Raw genomic sequence first — 19,184 nt, forward strand, 5'->3', positions numbered from 1 at the left:
ATTTAATTCACTCCCATGGCTTCAAAATAACATGCCATTGAAGGCTTCCCAGTGTAGGGCTTTAGCTCTGGTTTTTCTCCACAGGGAGAGGGTGCCTGGGAGGGTGGATGAGCCAGGCCAGTTCAGGCAGGATGTAGATGTTAGCACTCGCATCGGCATTCTGGGCTTACGAGCTGGTTGGAGCAAAGCTGGATGAAGTATATTTGGTTTTGCCAGCTGATAGTCGACTATGGAAACATGAAACAGATGTTTTAAAAAGCCATGAGGAAGCCCATGGAAGAGATCTTCAGTGCTTGTCCTACTGGCCATTGAGAAGTAGCTAGAATTCTTCCTTTCTCATGACATGTAAAATAGGCTATCTGCTGCAAATCTTTTTTAAACATACTGTTTTTTTTTTGAATAGGCAATATATAAAGCATATGTATGATGTAACATTCAAAGGGTATAGTAGGTGTATGGTAAAAATAAGTGTGCCTACCGCCTTTGCCCAAAGTTGCTCTCTCTAAAGGGATCTACAGTTGCCAAGTTATTCCACTTATTTTTAGGTACACACAAGAATTTCATATTTAGATATACATATACATGTTTATATATGTTTATAGATTTTCAGACCAATAGTTCATCTAATAACATATTATATTGAATCTTGATTTTTTTTTCATTTAACAACTTATACTGTGGTTCTTTCCATTTTTACTTGTGTTATTTTAAAAATCCCAACCTCTAATATTATCTGATACACTGTCCAATATTTGTTTCATGACAGAATGAATGAATGATTTAACAATAGCCTCTAACTCATTCTGAACCTAAAGTCACCTACCAGCAGATTTTATAAATGGCTTTTCTTACAGCCCATCTCCAATATGTGTCGTTTTGCTTATAAATATCATATCCAAACCTCAAAATTAGTCTCAAAAGAAATTCCCCCGGCAGGGAACCTTCCCTGAATATTGCCTCTCACACTGTCCCCCAGGAGTTCTCTCTAAGCACTTAATACTCTGCTATTTTTGATTGTCCTCTGATTCTTATTTGTTAACATAATAACCAAAGGGGTGCCTGGGTGGCTAAGTCAGTTAAGCCTCTGCCTTCGGCTCAGATCATCATCTCAGGGTCCTGGGATCAGCCCCATGTCGGCAGGGAGTCTGCTTCTCCCTCTCCTCCCTGCTCTTGTTCTCTCTCACTATCTCTGCCTTTCTCTCTCAAATAAATAAATAAATAAATAAATAAATAAATAAATAATAAAATCTTTAAAAAAACAAAATAATAACCAAAAGGATGTGAATAACACTCAACAATTTTTATTGAATACTTATTTGTGCCAGAGACTTCACTAAGCATGTTATGTACACTTCTCATTAATTCCTGCAACATACCTTTCTCTCCCCTTAGTGGGAAAATTCCAAGTTGTGGTCCTTGATTACTTCTAGGGTCCCTATACAACCTCAGCTGCCCCGGCAGTGAAACCCTTTCTCCTACTCTTTATTACCTTCCTTCCTGCCCTTTCTCAATTCCCCACTTGCTTACTTCCTGAAATCTCCCGCCAAGTGAATGACTTCCACGGGAATCCTCGTCAGGGTCTGCATTTAGGGATATCAAACCTAAGGAAACTGAAGTTTAGTGTGTGAATAACTTGTTCAAGTTTATGTATATATCAAGTGGCAGATTCAGGGTTTAAGCCCGAAGCCATGCCCAAAAGTTCCCTACCTGATTGCCAACTGCATAGTAAGGGCCTCGAAGGAGACCAAGGAATACTGTATTCCCTCTGTCGTGTGTTTCAAAATGCAAGCCAAAGTCAGAGCTTAATACATACTTCTGCTGGTCAGTGTTTTGGAGTGTCTCTTTCCCACCCTATCACATCAGGACATGTACTGTTAGCTAAATACGCACGCTCATAAATTTGTTACTGAAACTGTGATTTTAAAAAAAGAGTTCCTCATGCTCGTGCAGTGGCTGAGTGTCTTCTTATCGTTTTACAGATAGCAACTTCATCCTTGCGAATGCCCAGGTGGCTAAGGGGTTCCCCATAGTCTACTGTTCGGATGGCTTCTGTGAGCTCGCTGGATTCGCCCGGACTGAAGTCATGCAGAAGAGTTGCAGCTGCAAATTCTTATTTGGAGTTGAAACCAATGAGCAGCTGATGCTTCAAATAGAAAAGTCACTGGAGGAGAAAACAGAATTCAAAGGAGAAATTATGTTCTACAAGAAGAACGGTGAGTGGCTCTCTTAGACCGATGCTCATCGGCATTGTGAAGGGTCACCTTCTTTCAGCTCAATAATTAATCCATAACTCCCATTCAGGCTTAATGGCATTTCACGTAAATATATAGACTGTTATTGAAGTTCCACAAACGACTCAGGCAATAGCCTGGTTTTAGCCATTAGCAGTATAAACTGCTTGAAAATTTAACATTAGAATCACAACTGTTCAATGTTAATATATTAACTGAGTGAATATATGTTAAAGTGTATTACAATTTTACTAGGTCATTCTTAAAATACATATTAGCTATGATAGTTGTTAATATGTTATTAATAGATGATCTTATCCAGGATATGCTCCAAATTGTATGCCTTTAAGAACCACTTCTCAACCTCAGTCATTAAGGCAGAGGTCCAGGTGTTCACTGGCAGAAAAGGAAGTTAATTTAAAGGCCAACAGCATAGGCATTTCCTCTTCTAGTTCCCTGGCCACAGAGCCTTTCTTGCTACTTTTTTAAAGACAAAATAAGAGACACATGGTATGACTCAGGGTGGGAGTAAATTTGTCTGGACTCAAAACTGCCACTGAGGAAATACAAAGTATTTTCTTGTGGCTGCAGTTTTGTGACTCTTTTTTAAATAAAAGAAGATGAGGGAATGGGTGTGGTATCTACAGTATTGGGGTTCTGTGTAGGAATTGGTTTCCTTATCTCATGGGCCCTGGTAGTTGGGATGAATCCAAGAGGCAATATATTGGGGAAACACTAAATCAAAATTAGAACAGGTTGTCATTTTCCAGTTTCTAAAATTCTATCTCTTTCTCTAATAATTTTCCGTAAAATAACATCACCATCTGAGATTTATCTGCGCTCATGGCTACCAAGCTAGAGAATAGATTTCCCAGCCTATTTTGCGGTTGGGCTGGGCATGTGACAAAGTTTTGGGCCAGTGATTTGCAAGAGAACAATTTATGTAACTTTTAGGAAAAATCCCTAAAAAATACAATTGGTTGTCCTCTAACTTCTCTTCCTTTCCCATTATGTTGTGGACTGAATTGTGTGTCCTCAAAATTCGTATGTTGAAGCTCTAACCCCACTGTGACTGTATTTGAAGAGAAGGCCTTTAAAGAGGTGATTAGGGTTAAATGAGATCATAAGATTGGGGCCCCCATCCAATATGACTAGTGTCCTTATAAGAAGAAGGGATACCAACAATATGGGCACACAGAGGAAAGTTTATGTCAATACGCAGTGAGAAGGCAGCCACCCGCAAGCTGATGAGAGAGGCCTTAAGAAAAAACAACCCTGTCAGCACCCTGATCTCCACTGTGAGAAAACAAATTTCTGGGTAGCCACCCCGTCTGTGGTGTTTTGTTAGGGCAGCCCTAGCAAAGCAGTACACATGGGTCAGAATGTTCAGGGGAAGTCACAAAGGCAGCTTCAACCATTTGGCAAGGATGACACCATAGAGGAGTGCAGAGCAACAATATGGAAGGAGCCTGGGTCTTGTGGCAGTTCTGTCCTCCTCACCCCAGAACAAACAAGTACATTCTCATCTTGTTGGAATCGTTTCATTTTGGGGTCTTTTTGTTGCAACATCTAAGTTGCATTCTAACTCAGGGTTTCTCAACTTTGGCACTGTTGACATTTCAGGTTGCTAATTATTTGTTGTGGGAAGCTATCCTGTACGTTGCAGATAATAATCTGCAGCATTTCAGACCTCTCTATTTTGCTCTCAGTACTTAGTATTGGGGTCACTGTCAGGAAGAGGAATAGGGGCCTGAACATGGGAACTTCATCTTCTTTTATAACTTCTTTGTCTTTGGAAAACATTCTTTGATCATGTAAATTTTGGATACACGGTAGTCATGAAATATTGGAGAGTACCATTCTGGGAGGGACAGAATATCCAGGGCTTTGGCATTAGAAACATAGTTCAGACCATTGTATCCTTCTCAGTGTCAGAAGATAAGGCCTTTGTAGCAAATATGATAAAATAAAAGGACTCCAGCTCTGTGTAATTACACCACAGTCACTGAAGAGAGCCTGAGATACAAGAAAATAGGAGATGCCATGGAGAATGCAGACTGGTTGCGAGTGATAAAACCACCATCTGGTGGAACAAAGAGAAAAGGGATATCCTTTGTCTAAATTATCCGCTGACTGCAGACTTGTCCTTTGCAAGATAGGCACCTTGTATAGGTGACTCCAGATCCGTCTGAGTGTCTTCCTTTTTAAGCTACCTCAAAATATCCAAATGTGGCACCACTGAGAAAGGTTTAGGCCAAGGAGAAGAATCTAGATGGGAAGGCCAAAGGAGGGAGACTTTAGAGGTCAGAAAAGTAGAAAATATGGAGCACAGTGTAGGAGTCAACACCCAAAAGAACTTCCTGAGCCCAGGGTTTTATAAGATGCTTGCAGCCTTGGACATCTTTGGGTGGAAATCATTAAAGGCACCAGTCCCCTCTAAGGCAATCAATATGGAGAATTGTCTGACATTTTGAGCCAACAAATTGATCCAATTACAAGTGATAGAGAATTGCTGCCTCTCCTATGATAATCGTGCTGTATTTTAGCTATTTTTCTAAAATCTCTCTCCACACACAATGATGAACCTTTGAAGGCACAGCCTATGCATTACTTGTTTCCGCATGTCCAGTGTGTAGAGGTTGAGTTCAGAGCAGTGTCCGTCAAACGTTAGTTTCTCAGTAAATGCTTGCTGATTGGAATTGAAATTGATCATTAGAGGGACCTATGGATACTTCAGGGGATGTCTGGATTTCTGAGTATTAAAAATAAGCTTATGCTCTCAAGGGTCCTCCTTCTGTCCTTCAAGGCTCTTTTTCTTTTAATTTACTTTAGAGAAGAGGTGCTTGTTTCTCATTCTCCCCAGATACATTTTAACCAGCTGTGATTGAGCTTCTTTGCTCACCGGCCCCTCAGTGTTGTGCTTGCTGTCCTGACCTCATGGGAAAAGGCTGCCCTTTCTCTTCCTGCCCAGGCCTGTTATTCTGATAACCTGACCCGAGGCTGGCGAAGTGCAGCAGAAGACTCTAAAGGTTTAGGGCATCTAATGGGACTTGACACACTGCAATCAGGATGGCAAATATGCCTATTCACTGAGTCCAGAGGAAAATCAAAGGAGGAAATTCTCACTGGCATTACCCACCTGGCAGAACCCCAATTCTTGGTCATGTCTTAAGTCTGTAAGTCAGCCTCCTTTCCCTCTCTATCCTACCTTAAAGACTGCCCCTTCTTTCATACTTCACAGGCTGAAAGCCTCTATCCTCTTTAGGAAAACCTTATTGTCTGCACACTAGAGTTGTCCTCCCTAGAGGGTCTATTGTCCTCTCCTGACTAGGGAAAAGTGTGGGACACAGTATTCTCCAAAAGGATGCATCCCCAAATGCAGAGTAATTCAGCCCAAATAAAAATAAAATAAAACCCTAAAGGTATTTGGAGGAATAGGTCACATCTGATCCCTTTTCTTATCTCTGCTCCAACATTATGCTCCCTTCTCTCTGTGTTATTGTGGTTTCTTCCAGGAAACTAATAGAAAACAGACATATATAGAACTGTATGTAGACACACACACACAGCCCTCCTAAAATATAGTTATCAGAAGAGAGTATAATCTTTTAAAAAGTCAATAATGATGACAACTACAAGAATAATAGCGGCTAACACTTAAATATATTTACTATGTGCTAAGAACTATCTCACATATTTAATTTTTACTTATATTTGTCTATTTAATCCTGGGACAATTTTATTTTATTTTTTAATTCAAATTTTAATTTTAATGTAAACATACAATGCAATAACAGTTTCTTTATCTTTTAAAATATATATTTATTTATTTGACAGAGAGAGAGAGAGAGTGCACAGGCAGGCATAGCGGCAGGTAGGAGGAGAGGCAGAAGCAGACTCCCAGCTGAGCAGGGAGCCTGACCTGGGACTCTAGCCCAGGACCCTGGGACTCATGACCTGAGCTGAAGACAGATGCTTCACTGACTGAGCCATCCAGGCACCCCTCTTTCTTTTTTCTTTCTTTTCTTTTTTTAAGATTTAATTTGCTCATTAGAGAGAGAGAGAGAGCAGGAGAAGGGGAGAGAGGCAGAAGGAGAAGTAGACTCCCCGCTGAGCTAGGAGCCAAAAGTGGGGCTGGATCACAGGACCTGGAGATCACGACCTGAGCCGAAGGCTGACACTTAACCGTCTGAGCCACCCAGGTGACCCTGTAATATTGTTTTCTGGAGTAGAATTCAGTGATTCATCGCTTACATACAACACCCAGTGCTCATCACAAGTGCCCTCTGTATCTTTTTTTCTTTAAAGATTTAATTAATTTATTTATTTGAGAGAGAGAGCAAGCAGGGGGAGGAGCAGAGGGAGAGGGACAAGCAGACTCTGTGCAGTGCCTGGAGCCTGACATGGGGCTCAATCCCATGACCCTGAGATCATGACCTGAGCCGAAATCAAGAGTCAGATGCTTAGGGGCGCCTGGGTAGCGCAGTCGTTAAGCGTCTGCCTTCGGCTCAGGGCGTGATCCTGGTGTACCGGGATCGAGTCCCACATCGGGCTCCTCGGCTGGGAGCCTGCTTCTTCCTCTCCCTCTCCCCCTGCTTGTGTTCCCTCTCTCGCTGGCTGTCTCCCTGTCACATAAATAAATAAAATCTTAAAAAAAAAAAAAAAAGAGTCAGATGCTTAACCAACTGAGCCACCCAGGTGCCCCAACAAGTGTCTTCTTTAATACCCATCCCCCATCTATCCTATCCCACACCCACCTCCTTCTGTCAGCCCTCAGTTTGTTTTCTATTGTTAAGAGTCTCTTATGATTTGTTTCCTGCTCTCCTTTTACCCCCCCTTCCCATGTGTTCATCTGTTTGCTTTCTTAAATTCCACATATGGGTGATTCATATGGCATTTTTCTCTGACTATTTCACTTAGCATAATACGCTCTAGCTCTATCCACATCATTGTGAATGGCAAGATTTCATTTTTATGATGGCTGAGTAATATTCCATTGTGTATATATACCACCTCTTCTTTATCCACTCATTAGTCGATGAGGGTTCCCCTTTCTCTGCATCCTCACCAACACCTGTTATTTCTTCTGTTTTTAATGTTGTTAATTTTAGCCATTCTGACGAGTGTGAGGTGGTATCTCATCATGGTTTTGATTTGTATTTCCCTCATGATGAGTGATGTTGAGCATCTTTTCATGTATCTGTGAGCCATCTGGTTGTCTTCTTTGGAAAAGTGTCTATTTATGTCTTCTGCCTATCCTAGAACAATTTTAAAAAAGAGATACTTTTGTATTGTCATATTATAGATGAGAAGGCCAATACAGAGAAAGAATAAGGTTTTTAAAAATTAAGTAAAAATTAGGAGGACAAACAGTTTCACAGATAAACATATATTTACACTTACGATGAGCATAGCAAAACCTGTAGAATTGTCAAATCAATATGTATCTGAAACTAATATAACATTATATGTTAACTCTACTTCAGTAAGATCATCTATTTTCAAAAAAGAAAATGATTGCATAATTACCATAAAAAAGTAATCATTGATTTTTATTGTTCAGGATTGCATTGTCACAGTGTGTATGATTGCATTAGGAATTCCATTTATTTTGAGTAAAATACCTAGATATAATTTTAGACATAAAAAAATAATACGCAAACTTTTCTTTGTCAAAAATGCAGATAGTAATATTTTACACTTCATGTTTAAGAGTTAACATTTCTCATTATTTGTCCTCCCTCTGGATAGTCAAAGGTCTACCTATATATCAGAAATAAGTACCGTTGGGGCGCCTGGGTGGCTCAGTCGTTAAGTGTCTGCCTTCTGCTCAGGGCGTGATCCCAGTGTTGTGGTATCGAGCCCCACATCAGGCTCCTCTGCTATGAGCCTGCTTCTTCCTCTCCCACTCCCCCTGCTTGTGTTCCCTCTCTCACTGCCTGTCTCTCTCTCTGTCAAATAAATAAATAAAATCTTAAAAAAAAAAAAGGTACCATTAAGATGCCTTTTCAAAAAGCAGTCTCCTTCAGTTCTGTTGATACCAAAAGGCATTAATCAGAGATGTTCTAGGCAAACAGATGTGTGGCTATCCTAACTGAGGGTAACCATTTTATTAATCTTGTGTTCATTCTTTCATTGTTTCTTTTATAATATGGGCAATACCAATATCTTTGTGGTTCTCACCTTTTCTTATGAGTAGCATACTTTTCACACTGTTCTGCATTTCAGCAGAACACATGTATCCTGTAGGACTGTGTATACCTTGCAGAACAATACCTGCTGGAGGTCAGTCATTCTTCTTTACTGCTGCATAGTATGATATCATATGGGTCCATCATCATCTATTCAACCATTCCCCTGTCGATGGACATCTGTGTTCCTTCTAGAATGTGGTCTATTTTCTTTGCTTTTTCTGCCCCTTTCTCTTTTAAATACTTTTGTTCTTCAGAAAGTTTGTGTATTTTTCTAAAAGTTATCTATTACATGAGTCGTTTACCTTTATAGTACTTACAGTCTCACTTTTTGAAGATTTTGTGTTCATTTCCTACAAGAAACAGTGTTGTGACTAGCCAGGAGGTACTCTTCCCTCCTTTCCCTTTCCCCTGATAATTTAAAGTAATGTTCTTTTTGTACCGGGTAATATCTGTAAGGCAGCATACTTGTTCTGCTTTCCTTGTATTCTTCCTTTGTTCCTCTCTGAACGCTTTCATAGTTATATTTACATTGTCGGAGCAAATAACAATTACATGTATTTTGTCATTCTTGTCTTCCATCATTTAATCTTATTGCTATGATTAAGTATGCTTAATGATCACCGTATATCGTTAGCCCAAAGCTTCTCCAATCTTTTCTTGGTTTCCTGAAGCTTGTTCTCTGAGCCATCTCAGAAAGAGCTCCTGGAAACTGATTTTCCTGCATTCTTGCAATGTTAATACCGGTGTGATAATGGCCTTTAGACTTGTAGATCAATTTGGCTGAAAATTAAACTTTTCATATTTTCTTCATTTAAATATCTCAATTATGTTATTCCCTTGTGTACTGGCATAGAGCATTATTTTACCTTAAAAGTGTTTCTATTTAAGTATCTTGGTGTTTTGTCCAGAATGTTCAATAAATTTATGTTATTTTATTTTGTTTTATTTTTATTGATTTTTTAATTTTAATCCAATATTTTTACTGAAGTCTATTTTGGCATAGGCCATGGGTCAGCACACCTTTTTATAAAGGGCCAAATAGTAAATACTATATGTACTGCAGGCCATACAGTCTATGTCTCAATACTCCTCTCTGTCATTGTAGTGTGCAGCAACCCTAGAAAGTATGTAAATGAGTAGGTGGGCCGTCACCCAATACATCTTTATTCACAAAAAAAGAAAGTGGGTTAGATTTGGCTTTCAGACCACAGCTCACGGATATTTGATATAGACTATTTGGGATCAGATTTTTCCGGATACATGATATGTTCTTTACTATTTGTTTAAGTCTCTTTTATTGCAGGAAATTTTTCTTGAATTGTAATTATCATTATTCTTCTTCCCAGTGCTTTGGTTTTCTTCTTTAAGAACATCAATTCTATGTATATTGGGTCTTCTTTGCCTGTTCTCTATAACTATCACTTTTTTTTTCTTTTTTTCACCATGTGTAGTTTATCTCCTTTCCCTTATTTTTGTGGTGTATTTTCACACTGTATTTCTTCTCTTTAAAGTCTTCAATTCTGTATCTTTTATGTGCCCTCCTGAGCTCAGTTTGCTCATATTATTTATATCATTCTTGCCTAGGATATTAGTTGCTAGGGCTGCCATAACAGAGCACCACAGACTTCACAGCTTATACAATAGAAATTTATTTCCTCACTATCCTGGAGGCTGAAAGTCCAAAATCAAGATGTTGGCAGAGTCGCTTTCTTTTGAGGCCCTGGCTTACAGATGTCTGCCTTTTCCTCTCTGAGTCTTCATATGGTCTTGCCTCTCTGGTCTTTGTCCTAATTTACTCTTATAAGGAAACCAGTCATATTGATTAAGGTACATCTATATGACTTCATTTTAATTAATTAATTCTTTCAAGATCCTCTCTGCAAATACTGTCACATTGTGAGGTAATGGGGATTAGAACTTCAATATATGAATTTTGAGGGAACCAATTCATTCTGTAACACCTATTCACCTATTTCTGAGCCTTTATAAATTAATATGGGCTATTGTTTCAGAGTTTGTAAACTTTTCTTTGTTACTTTTGCCTTGTTTTGAAATGTTTTGGTTTTGTGTGCCCTATGGGATATTTTAGGTGTGTTTTTTCTTTATGTAGGTATGTTATTCAGATAATTTTTGTCTTTAACTTCTCTTTCATCCTTTTCTGTTGTCATGCTTGAAAAAGATGTGTTTTCTTTTACTTTTAGAAGAATATTGGAAATAGAATTATGCTAGGAAAACTTTCCTAAATCTATGGCTGTAAGATCCTTTTGCCATCACCAAAAAGTCTTTTGTTTTTTATCAATTGCTTCTTAGTATAGCTATATTTTTGTTACTTCCTGAGATAAGTTTCCTTTCCTAGCATGGCCTCTCCCACACTAGTATTTGAAACATTTCATTTCTTTACACTGATCTTCATGCTCTGACCAAGTAGAGTTCTAGTTTCAGCAATTTCCAAGAAAGATTTTCTCAGAATGTTGAAGGTTCAGGCAGCCCCAACACCATCCTATCTTTGTGTAACCTACTTGCACTCATTTTAAATTGGAGACTGTAAAGCTCCTTTCTATTTTTGTTTTTTAAGATTTTATTTTTAACCAATCTCTACATCCAAGATGGGGCTCAAACAACCCCAAGATCAAGAGTTACATGTTCCACCCACTAAGCCAGCCAGGTGCCCCTCCTCTCTAGTTTTAATTGCTTTCAGATCTGCATGTGGAGTCCTCCACTCTCCGAGCCTTTCTTCTTTTGGGAATAGATACCTTTTGACAATTTATGAGCCCCCAAGCTCCTAGGCCTATGAGAATTCTCCTTTTCCTATACAGCTCTTGTTTCTACAAGGACCTAGCTTCTTAGTCAACCTAATCCTTCACAAGGGAACCAAAAATACACAATGAGGGAAGATAGTCTCTTTAATAAATGGTGTTGGAAAGACTGGATCTCCACATGCAAAAGAATGAAATTGGACCATAATCTTATACCATACATAAAAGTCAACTCAAAATGGAGTAAAAATTTAAACACTAGGGGTTGCCCCATCACCCTATATTCTGAGGTTCCGGGGGTCACATTGTCCTACAGTTTTGCTTATGATGTTTTTTATGGATTTCTGATTTTGCTACCTTAGCTACTTTAATTTTGTGAAAGGATTGGGGATGTTTCAAAAACCACGTCTTCACCACCACTTCTCTTTCATATAGTAGTTTAAACAATCTCTTTAGAGATTGTACGGTTTAGGGAATGGACAGCTGCTTTGGGGATATAAGTCCAATCTCTGAGTTTCCTTCTTATTTTTTTCTTCCTAAGTTGCCATTTTCATGGTCGGGGTGTAAGGGGCATATCTGAACCCAAGGCATAGTGTAGAAAGCGCCCCCTGACCTCTTGTTGACCACCGATGCATGCATGGTCCATCTGTCTGATGCTCCTGTTATAGCATTTATACCTGAGTTTTGTGCTGATGGTACTCTCTGAATCATGTCACCTCCCCTTAGCTCTTAAAACGTGAGCACACCCATCCTTCACACATAGAAGCAAAGGAAGTACCTGAGAAAATAAACTGGAGCATCCTTTATGGTCTCACATTTCCTCAAAAGTAGGCAGCCACCTCCATGTTGATAAAGAGGTAGCCTGACAAGCAGTTTCTCTCAAGAGTCCCAAATACAGAAGGAGAAAGTTCCTTAATGTCGTCAGTGTTTCCAAAAAACTATCCAACACAGCTTCTTCCTGCTTCAAAGTTATGAAACCTCAGAGTGGAGAGATTATCTCCAGCCTCCCCTACTCTTTTTCACAATCTCACAACCTGAGAAGGGACAGGTTAGGATATCATGTCATATCACCATCTTCCAGACTCTAGTTATTTGGCTAAGTTTTTTAATGGTAGGAAGTTTTATCTTCTGTCATGGAAGACCATCATGATTGGCTGTAGGAGCACCAACCTTTATAGGTTAATCTTAGCATATCCTCTCTACAGAAATCTTATCTTTCAAGCCCATTTTCTTTTTCTTCTAATTTATTTTTAAAAATTTTAATTCCAGTAGAGTTAACATACTGTTATATTAGTTTCCAGTGTACGATATAATGAATCAATAATTCCATACGTCACCCAGTGCTCATCACGACAAGTACACTCCTTAATCCTCATTACCTATTTCATCCATCTCCCCGTCTGCCTCCCCTTTGGTAACCATTAGTTTGTTCTCTATAGTTAAGAGTCTCCTGGCTTGTCTTTTTCTTTCTTTTTTCTTTTTCCTTTGTTTTGTTTCTTAAATTCCACTTATGAGTGAAATTATATGATATTTGTCTTTCTGTGACTCACTTATTTCACTTAGCATTAAGCTTTCTAGATCCACCCATGTTGTTGCAAATGGCAAGATTTTATTCTTTTTAATGGCAGAGTAATATTCCAGTGTAGCAAGCCCATTTTCATATCCCAGGAAGAAAAATGCCAAAAGAGAACAAAAACATAAAAAGAAAATTAAAATGGCATAGTTAATTTTGCAAATATAGTACCTGATGTATCAGTTTGCTAGGGCTGTCACAACAGAGTACCACAAACCAGTGGCTCAGACAACAGAAACTTATTGTCCCACCATGCGGGAGGCTGGGAATCCACCATGAAGGGGTCAGTTGAGTTGGTTTTTCTGAGGGCTGTGAGGAAGACTTTGTTCCATGCCTCTGACCTAGCTTCTGATGGCTTACTGGCAATCTTCAGTGTTCTTTAGCTTGTAGAAACATCATCCTGGTCTCTACTTTCATCCTCACATAGTATTTTCCCTGTGTGAGTGGCTTTGTTGAGATTTCCCCATTTGTATAAGGACACCTGTCATATTTGATTAGTGCTCACCTTAATGACCTCACTTTAACTTGATTGCTTCTGTAAAGACTGTATCTCCATATAAGGTCACATTCTGAGGTACTAGAGGGTAGGATTCTATCCCAGCTTTTTGGGAAACAAAAGTAAACCTAAAACACCTGGTTACGTTCACCTTAAATATATTATAACTTAAGTGATTTGCTCAAAATTGTAAACTAGTAAAAAAAAGAAACCAAGATACATAAACATCCCCTGACGTCAAGGTTCTTGCCCTTAAGCCACTGACTGTCTGTGGAAGTAGGGATGGTACCACCTTCCCGGAGCATTTTGCAAATCTCTGGGGATGTTTGACTCAATAATTGGGGTGGGGGGGTGCCTTTGCCATTTAATGGACAGGAGTCAGGAATGCTAAATGTACTATAATGTATGGGTTGGTCTGGCAATTGAAGAACTGCCCAGTGTCTAACATGACTTTGTTTCTTTTTAATTTTTTTAAAATATTTTTTGAGGTATAATGGGCATGCCAAAAATTGCACATATTTAATGTATATGACTTGATGAGTTTGGACATATACCTATGATACCAGAGCACAATCAAGATACTAAACATATCCATCACCTCCAAAAATTTCCTTGTGTTCTTTTGTGGCTGGTTTATTTGTGGTAAGAACACTTACCATGAGATCTCTCCTCTTAACTTTGTACAGAGTGAAATAAACCAGTTGCGGAAGGACAAATACTGCATGATTCTACTTACATGAAGTATCTAAAATAGTCAAACTCATAGAAGTAGGAAATAAAATGGTTGAAGGGAGGAGGAAAAAGGGAGTGGCCGTTAGCTGGGGATAAAGTTTCAGTTTTGCAAGATGAGTAAGTTGGAGAGAACCACTGTACGGCATAGTTCCCAAAGTTAACAATACACTACTGTGCATTCTATGACTTTCTAATGCCCCATCAGGTTTTCCAGGAAGTTAAACACTGGTTTCTAATTATCTGAACTTAGAACTTAACATACAGTGTTTTGGGGAAGGCTTTAATTTCCCACTGAATTTCCAAGAAGACTAGTGTAGTGATGAATGATTAAACTTTATCTTGTTCCGAATTTCACCCATTTCAGAAACCTCTTGTCACTGACTCACAGTACTTGTCCTGGATGTGGCACATCTGCATGGGCTCTGCACGCAGAGCTCCTGCATCCGGGGATTCTGCATACTGGTCCAATTATCCAGCTGCCGAATCCTCTCTTCTGTGGCAGGCAGTCACACCTGTCACACCTGAGCATTTCATGTTGAGATGCATTATTAGTTTATCAGAGATGACCTCACTTTTATTTTGTTAGATCACTGTTAATAATGCATAGTGCTGCTTTTCTGAAAACAATCTGTATAGTCATGTTAATTATGGTTTTTCAGTTCTAACTAGAGAAGAGGGAGATGTAAGTATTTGCTATAAAAGGGAATCTTGAGTCAAATAGAGTTTTAGATAACTGTTTTCACTGACAGATTCACTCATTCCTAGGTCACCTACAAGATCTGCCATTTATTTCCATGTACCTTCTGAGCTATTGCTTAATGTTTCTCAGCTGACTCACTTTTTAAAAATTCAAATTGCAAGCAGAAGAAAACTAAATCACTACTCTAAATGGAAAACTGGGATCATTAGCCTCAAAAAGAAGTAACCATAAATAAATATGCAATGAGGGGTAGCTGGGGGGCTCAGTCAGTTAAGTGTCTGACTCTTGGTTCTGACTCAGGTCGTGATTTAAGGGTTGTGAGATCGAGCCTGGTGTCAGGCTCTGGCTCAGTGGGGAATCTGCTTGACTTTCTCTCTCCCTCTTCCTCTGTCCCCTCCCCCAAATCTCTTACGTGCGCATGTGTGTGCAATTTCTCTCAAATAAAGAAATAAATCTTTTTAAAAAATTGGGACACATGGGTGGCTCAGTCCATTAAGCGTCTGCTTTGGGCTCAGGTCATGATCCTACGGTCCTGGGATCGAGTCCTGTGTCTGGCTCCCTGCTTAGCGGGGAGCCTGCTTCTCTCTCTCCCTCTGCTGCTCTCCCTGCTTGTACTCTCTCTCTCAAATGAATAAAAAAATTTTTTTAAATCTTAAGAAAAAAAGAAATAAAATAAAATAAAAAAGTAAAAATGCAATGAAAACATTGTAATTTCACTTCTTGAAATTAAAAAAAATAAAATGTATACCACGGAATCTAAGTAATAATAAATCTAATTGATTATAGTGTGCCAGCCAGCACATAATTATTTTATTTCATTTTCCCAATAAGAATTCAAGTAAAAATGAATTGTCTCACATTTACAGATAAGGAAACTGTGATGCAGAAAAAAATTTGAACACAGACGTGTGTGTTATGTGATAGTCCTCAGCTTGTTAAGACATGGAAAATGCCTAGAAATATCAATGCTTTTTTTTTTCTTTTTAAATATAATTAGATTTTCAACTTTCTGTGATAATGGACTTTAAACATATATATTTGTGACAACAAAAACAATTTATTTACAATTTACCGTTTGTTTAGGGAGGATGGGGGGGCGCGATCCTTTTTTTTACCCAGCTGCTAGATGTACGTTCAGATGCAAATCAGAAGCTGAAAAACTAAATTGTTCAGTAAATAAAAAGTAGTGGGGGGCAGATAGGGAGAAAGTTGGAAACATGAAGCTGAGGAGGCTTCTCTTGGGTAGCCAAGGGTGGAAGCAGAAAAGGAGAGGTAGGGGAAGATCGGGAGAGAAGATGAGAGAAGGAGAGCTAGAGAAACGGGCAGACATTGGGTGGTGTCTTGCTCATTTCCCTCAAAATGTCTGGAGATAGGCTGGATGTACTAGCTGCATATTTCTGTTTCAGTGCACATTAAAGCTAATAGATATTAAAATGCAAGATATTTATATGAACTACCTAAAATAACCCGTGTTCAACCAAGGGTATGCATACCACTAGTTGGGTAACACACTGTCTTTACTCTGGTACGCATGTAAACTGTCTGAATCAGGCACATGCATACTCAGTCTTCTGAGGTCAGTTCATGATCAAAGACAAAAGGAAGCAGATTTCCTCATGCACTTCTTTTTTTTTTTTTTTTTTTTTTTTTACAATGAGCTGCTCATAGCAGATAATTATAGTAAGGAACACTTTCCTTCTAACACTAAGTTTACATGTAAGATATTCTTAGTGCATTCTGTTACACTCAGTTTTTCAAATGACTCTGCAGATGATTTTTAGAATATTTGATTATGCCCTCTAGGTATTTTAGAAATGGAGCTCTATATAGGAAAAGAGACAAAGCCTTGGGGTTGGAGAATGTCCGATGATTCTCAAAATTTACATTTTAAATGTGCCTTCATATTTCCTTCCCCATTACTGTTAAGAGATGGGCATTGCAAATAGAATGGTTTCACGTAAGATCCAAATTTCAGAGCAAGGGGTGTCATGCCCATCCAGGTAATAAATAGACAACAAGAAAATGCGCTTTAATGGAAACTGTAGTGTCTAAACGAGTGTCTTCTGTGGCTGTGGGGGTTCCCAGCATAGGCATCACTCACAGTCGCTTTAGATTTCCACCACATCGAGAGAACAATGAGGCAAGCCAGACGGCCAGGAACCAATTTCAAGAGTTAGAGAACCAGGCTTGAGATTACAGAAAATAAAAGAAACTTTATCTTGAGGTTGAGGGAGCCCTGGGGTGGAAGGAAAGGTAATTCTGAGTGAAGCAAGATCATGTTCCCTCCTAGCCCTACCCTGGACTCAGGCCAGAGTCCCTGAGAAAGGCAGCACAAAGGCAAGCGTCATCCTTTCATAGCATCTCCTCAGGGTGTTGAGATTGTCAAAGCCACGGGCGTTAGCCTTGCTTGGGATGGTCCTTTGCCCCAACTGAAAGCTTCACTGTGAGCCTGGAGGACAGAGCGTGGAGTGAGAGCTTAGAGTCGTGCGTTCTTGGAAGCCAAGAGGACCAGATTGTGGAGACACTCCTAGATTTCAGAAGTATCTGTGAAGAGCCCAGTGGGGACTCACGTTTCCTGAAAAGCTAGTGAAGGTAGGAGCTTGGAAGCTTTGTTCCTGCGAAACGGATACAAGCATATTCTTACTCGCAGGCGCGTGGAGTCAGGGAGGCAGAGTACGGCTTATCCAGTGTCCCAGTTAACTGCTGCCATGCAACAGCTACCTCAGAATTGAGTGCTTAAAACAGTGGCTGTTCCAGCTTACAGTATTGTGAGTCAGGAATCCAGGCTGGACTTGGCAGAATGATTCTTCTTCTTTTTGGAGCTGGCGGAGGCTGGTTGGTAGGCAGTGTTCAGATGGGAGATGCTTGCATGCTCCGATTGGAGGACCTTGGATGGCTTCACTCGCTTGCCTGGTGTCTTAGAGGTCTGGGATCGATTGGGACACTGGACTGAAGTACCTACACGTACCTTCCGTGGAGGCCTCCAGGCAGTCTAGTGTTCCAGGATCCAGGCAGAGGCCAGAGACCTTTCTGACCCAGTTTAGGATGTCACTTACATAACTTCTTCCATACTGTATTGGGATTGTGGTTGGAACAGATGCAAGGCTACCCACATTCATGAAAAGGGGACCTAGCTCCCAACTCTTTTTTTTTTTTAAATTTATTTATGAGATAGAGACAGCCAGCAAGAGAGGGAGCACAAGCAGGGGGAGTGGAAGAGGAAGAAGCAGGCCCACATCAGAGGAGCCTGATGTGGGGCTCGATCCCATAACACCGGGATCACGCCCCGATCCGAAGGCAGACGCTTAACTGCTGTGCCACCCAGGCGCCCCTAGCTCCCAACTCTTGATAGAAGAAGCCACCACAAATGTGCAGCCATGTTTTACAAACTTCAGTCTAGATTTGTTGAAACACATTTTTTGAAAGAGAGAGAGAGAGTAGCCAGAGTCAGGAGGACATTTAATTCTGATGCATATAAAATTTACGGTTTTCCTAAATGTCTGAAGGGCGACAAAGAAGGGCCATGCTTCCCACAGCGAAGAGTATTAGAGAACTGTGGGTCAGATTGCTACTGCCCGCTCTCAGCTACTTTCCAGTCTGATTCCTCTGAGGTTTTACTTTAGACTTTGCATGCCCCGAAATAGAAAGCATTTTATGATGCTTTTATGATTTCATGATGATTCTCCAATATGTCTGTTCAGTCTTTGATAGAAGATTCGTATTTCATATTTCCCTCCTGTGTCTTTTGCATTCAAGCAAGGCTCAGAAATGCAGCCGGGTAAACAACCTTAACAGTGATGGTAGCCAGAAGCTGCAGGGCTCGGAGAGGCGGCAGGGCCCGCGCAGCCTGCGTGGGGACGCTGCCCAGCAGTTCATCTCTCCGCCTACGTGTGTGCGGGCTTCGTCCTTGGAAACGTAGGCCGCCTTCCTGGGCTAGTCCTCGTACATCTGAACAAGCCACTCTAAGAGAAAGCGTGCTCTTGTTCTGTGCCCACGGCGAAGGCTGCATTGTTGGGTCAACGAGTTTTACATCAGCCCTTTCACTGACGTGCTCACGCCGGCTCTCCGGCCAGGGAGATCAGAACACAGGGACACGGCCCTGTGGATCGGGAACCGCGTAGCCCTGCCTGTCCCGTGGACACTGACTGGTCCCTCTTGCCGCCTGACGAGTCGCGGCGTGCCTTCCGTTCTTCAGTCAGCGTTCCGGACGCCACAGTAGTAACGGCTCACACTGCCTGCGGACAAGCTCTGCGCTCTGCTCTTTGCCTGTGCTGTTACGCCATTGACTCCGGGCACCAGCCTTTGAAGCAAATCCTAGTAATACGCCATTTTACAATTAAAGAAACTCATTCACAGAGAAGTGACGTGGACTCCTGACGCGTGCGCTCTCAGACACCAGGTCATGCTCGTGCGCATGGCAAGCCTCAGCTTCCGGCTGCGGACCCCATGACCCTGCGTCAGGAGGGACCTCGGCTTCCTGGGGGCTGTACGTAACTCTCCGG

The 19,184-nt window shown here is 40.5% G+C and overlaps 1 protein-coding gene across 1 annotated transcript in view; it reads left to right on the plus strand.

Moving 5' to 3' along the window:
* Positions 1-19,184, plus strand: part of KCNH8 (potassium voltage-gated channel subfamily H member 8) — a 361,687-nt gene that overhangs the window by 118,549 nt on the left and 223,954 nt on the right. The window contains exon 2 of the mRNA XM_026496942.4: positions 1,980-2,213. Coding sequence (XP_026352727.2) covers positions 1,980-2,213 — 234 coding nt within the window. The remainder of the gene's footprint in view (positions 1-1,979; positions 2,214-19,184) is intronic.

The sequence above is a fragment of the Ursus arctos genome, unplaced genomic scaffold, assembly GCF_023065955.2.
Source record: "Ursus arctos isolate Adak ecotype North America unplaced genomic scaffold, UrsArc2.0 scaffold_20, whole genome shotgun sequence".
Taxonomy (NCBI): domain Eukaryota; kingdom Metazoa; phylum Chordata; class Mammalia; order Carnivora; family Ursidae; genus Ursus; species Ursus arctos.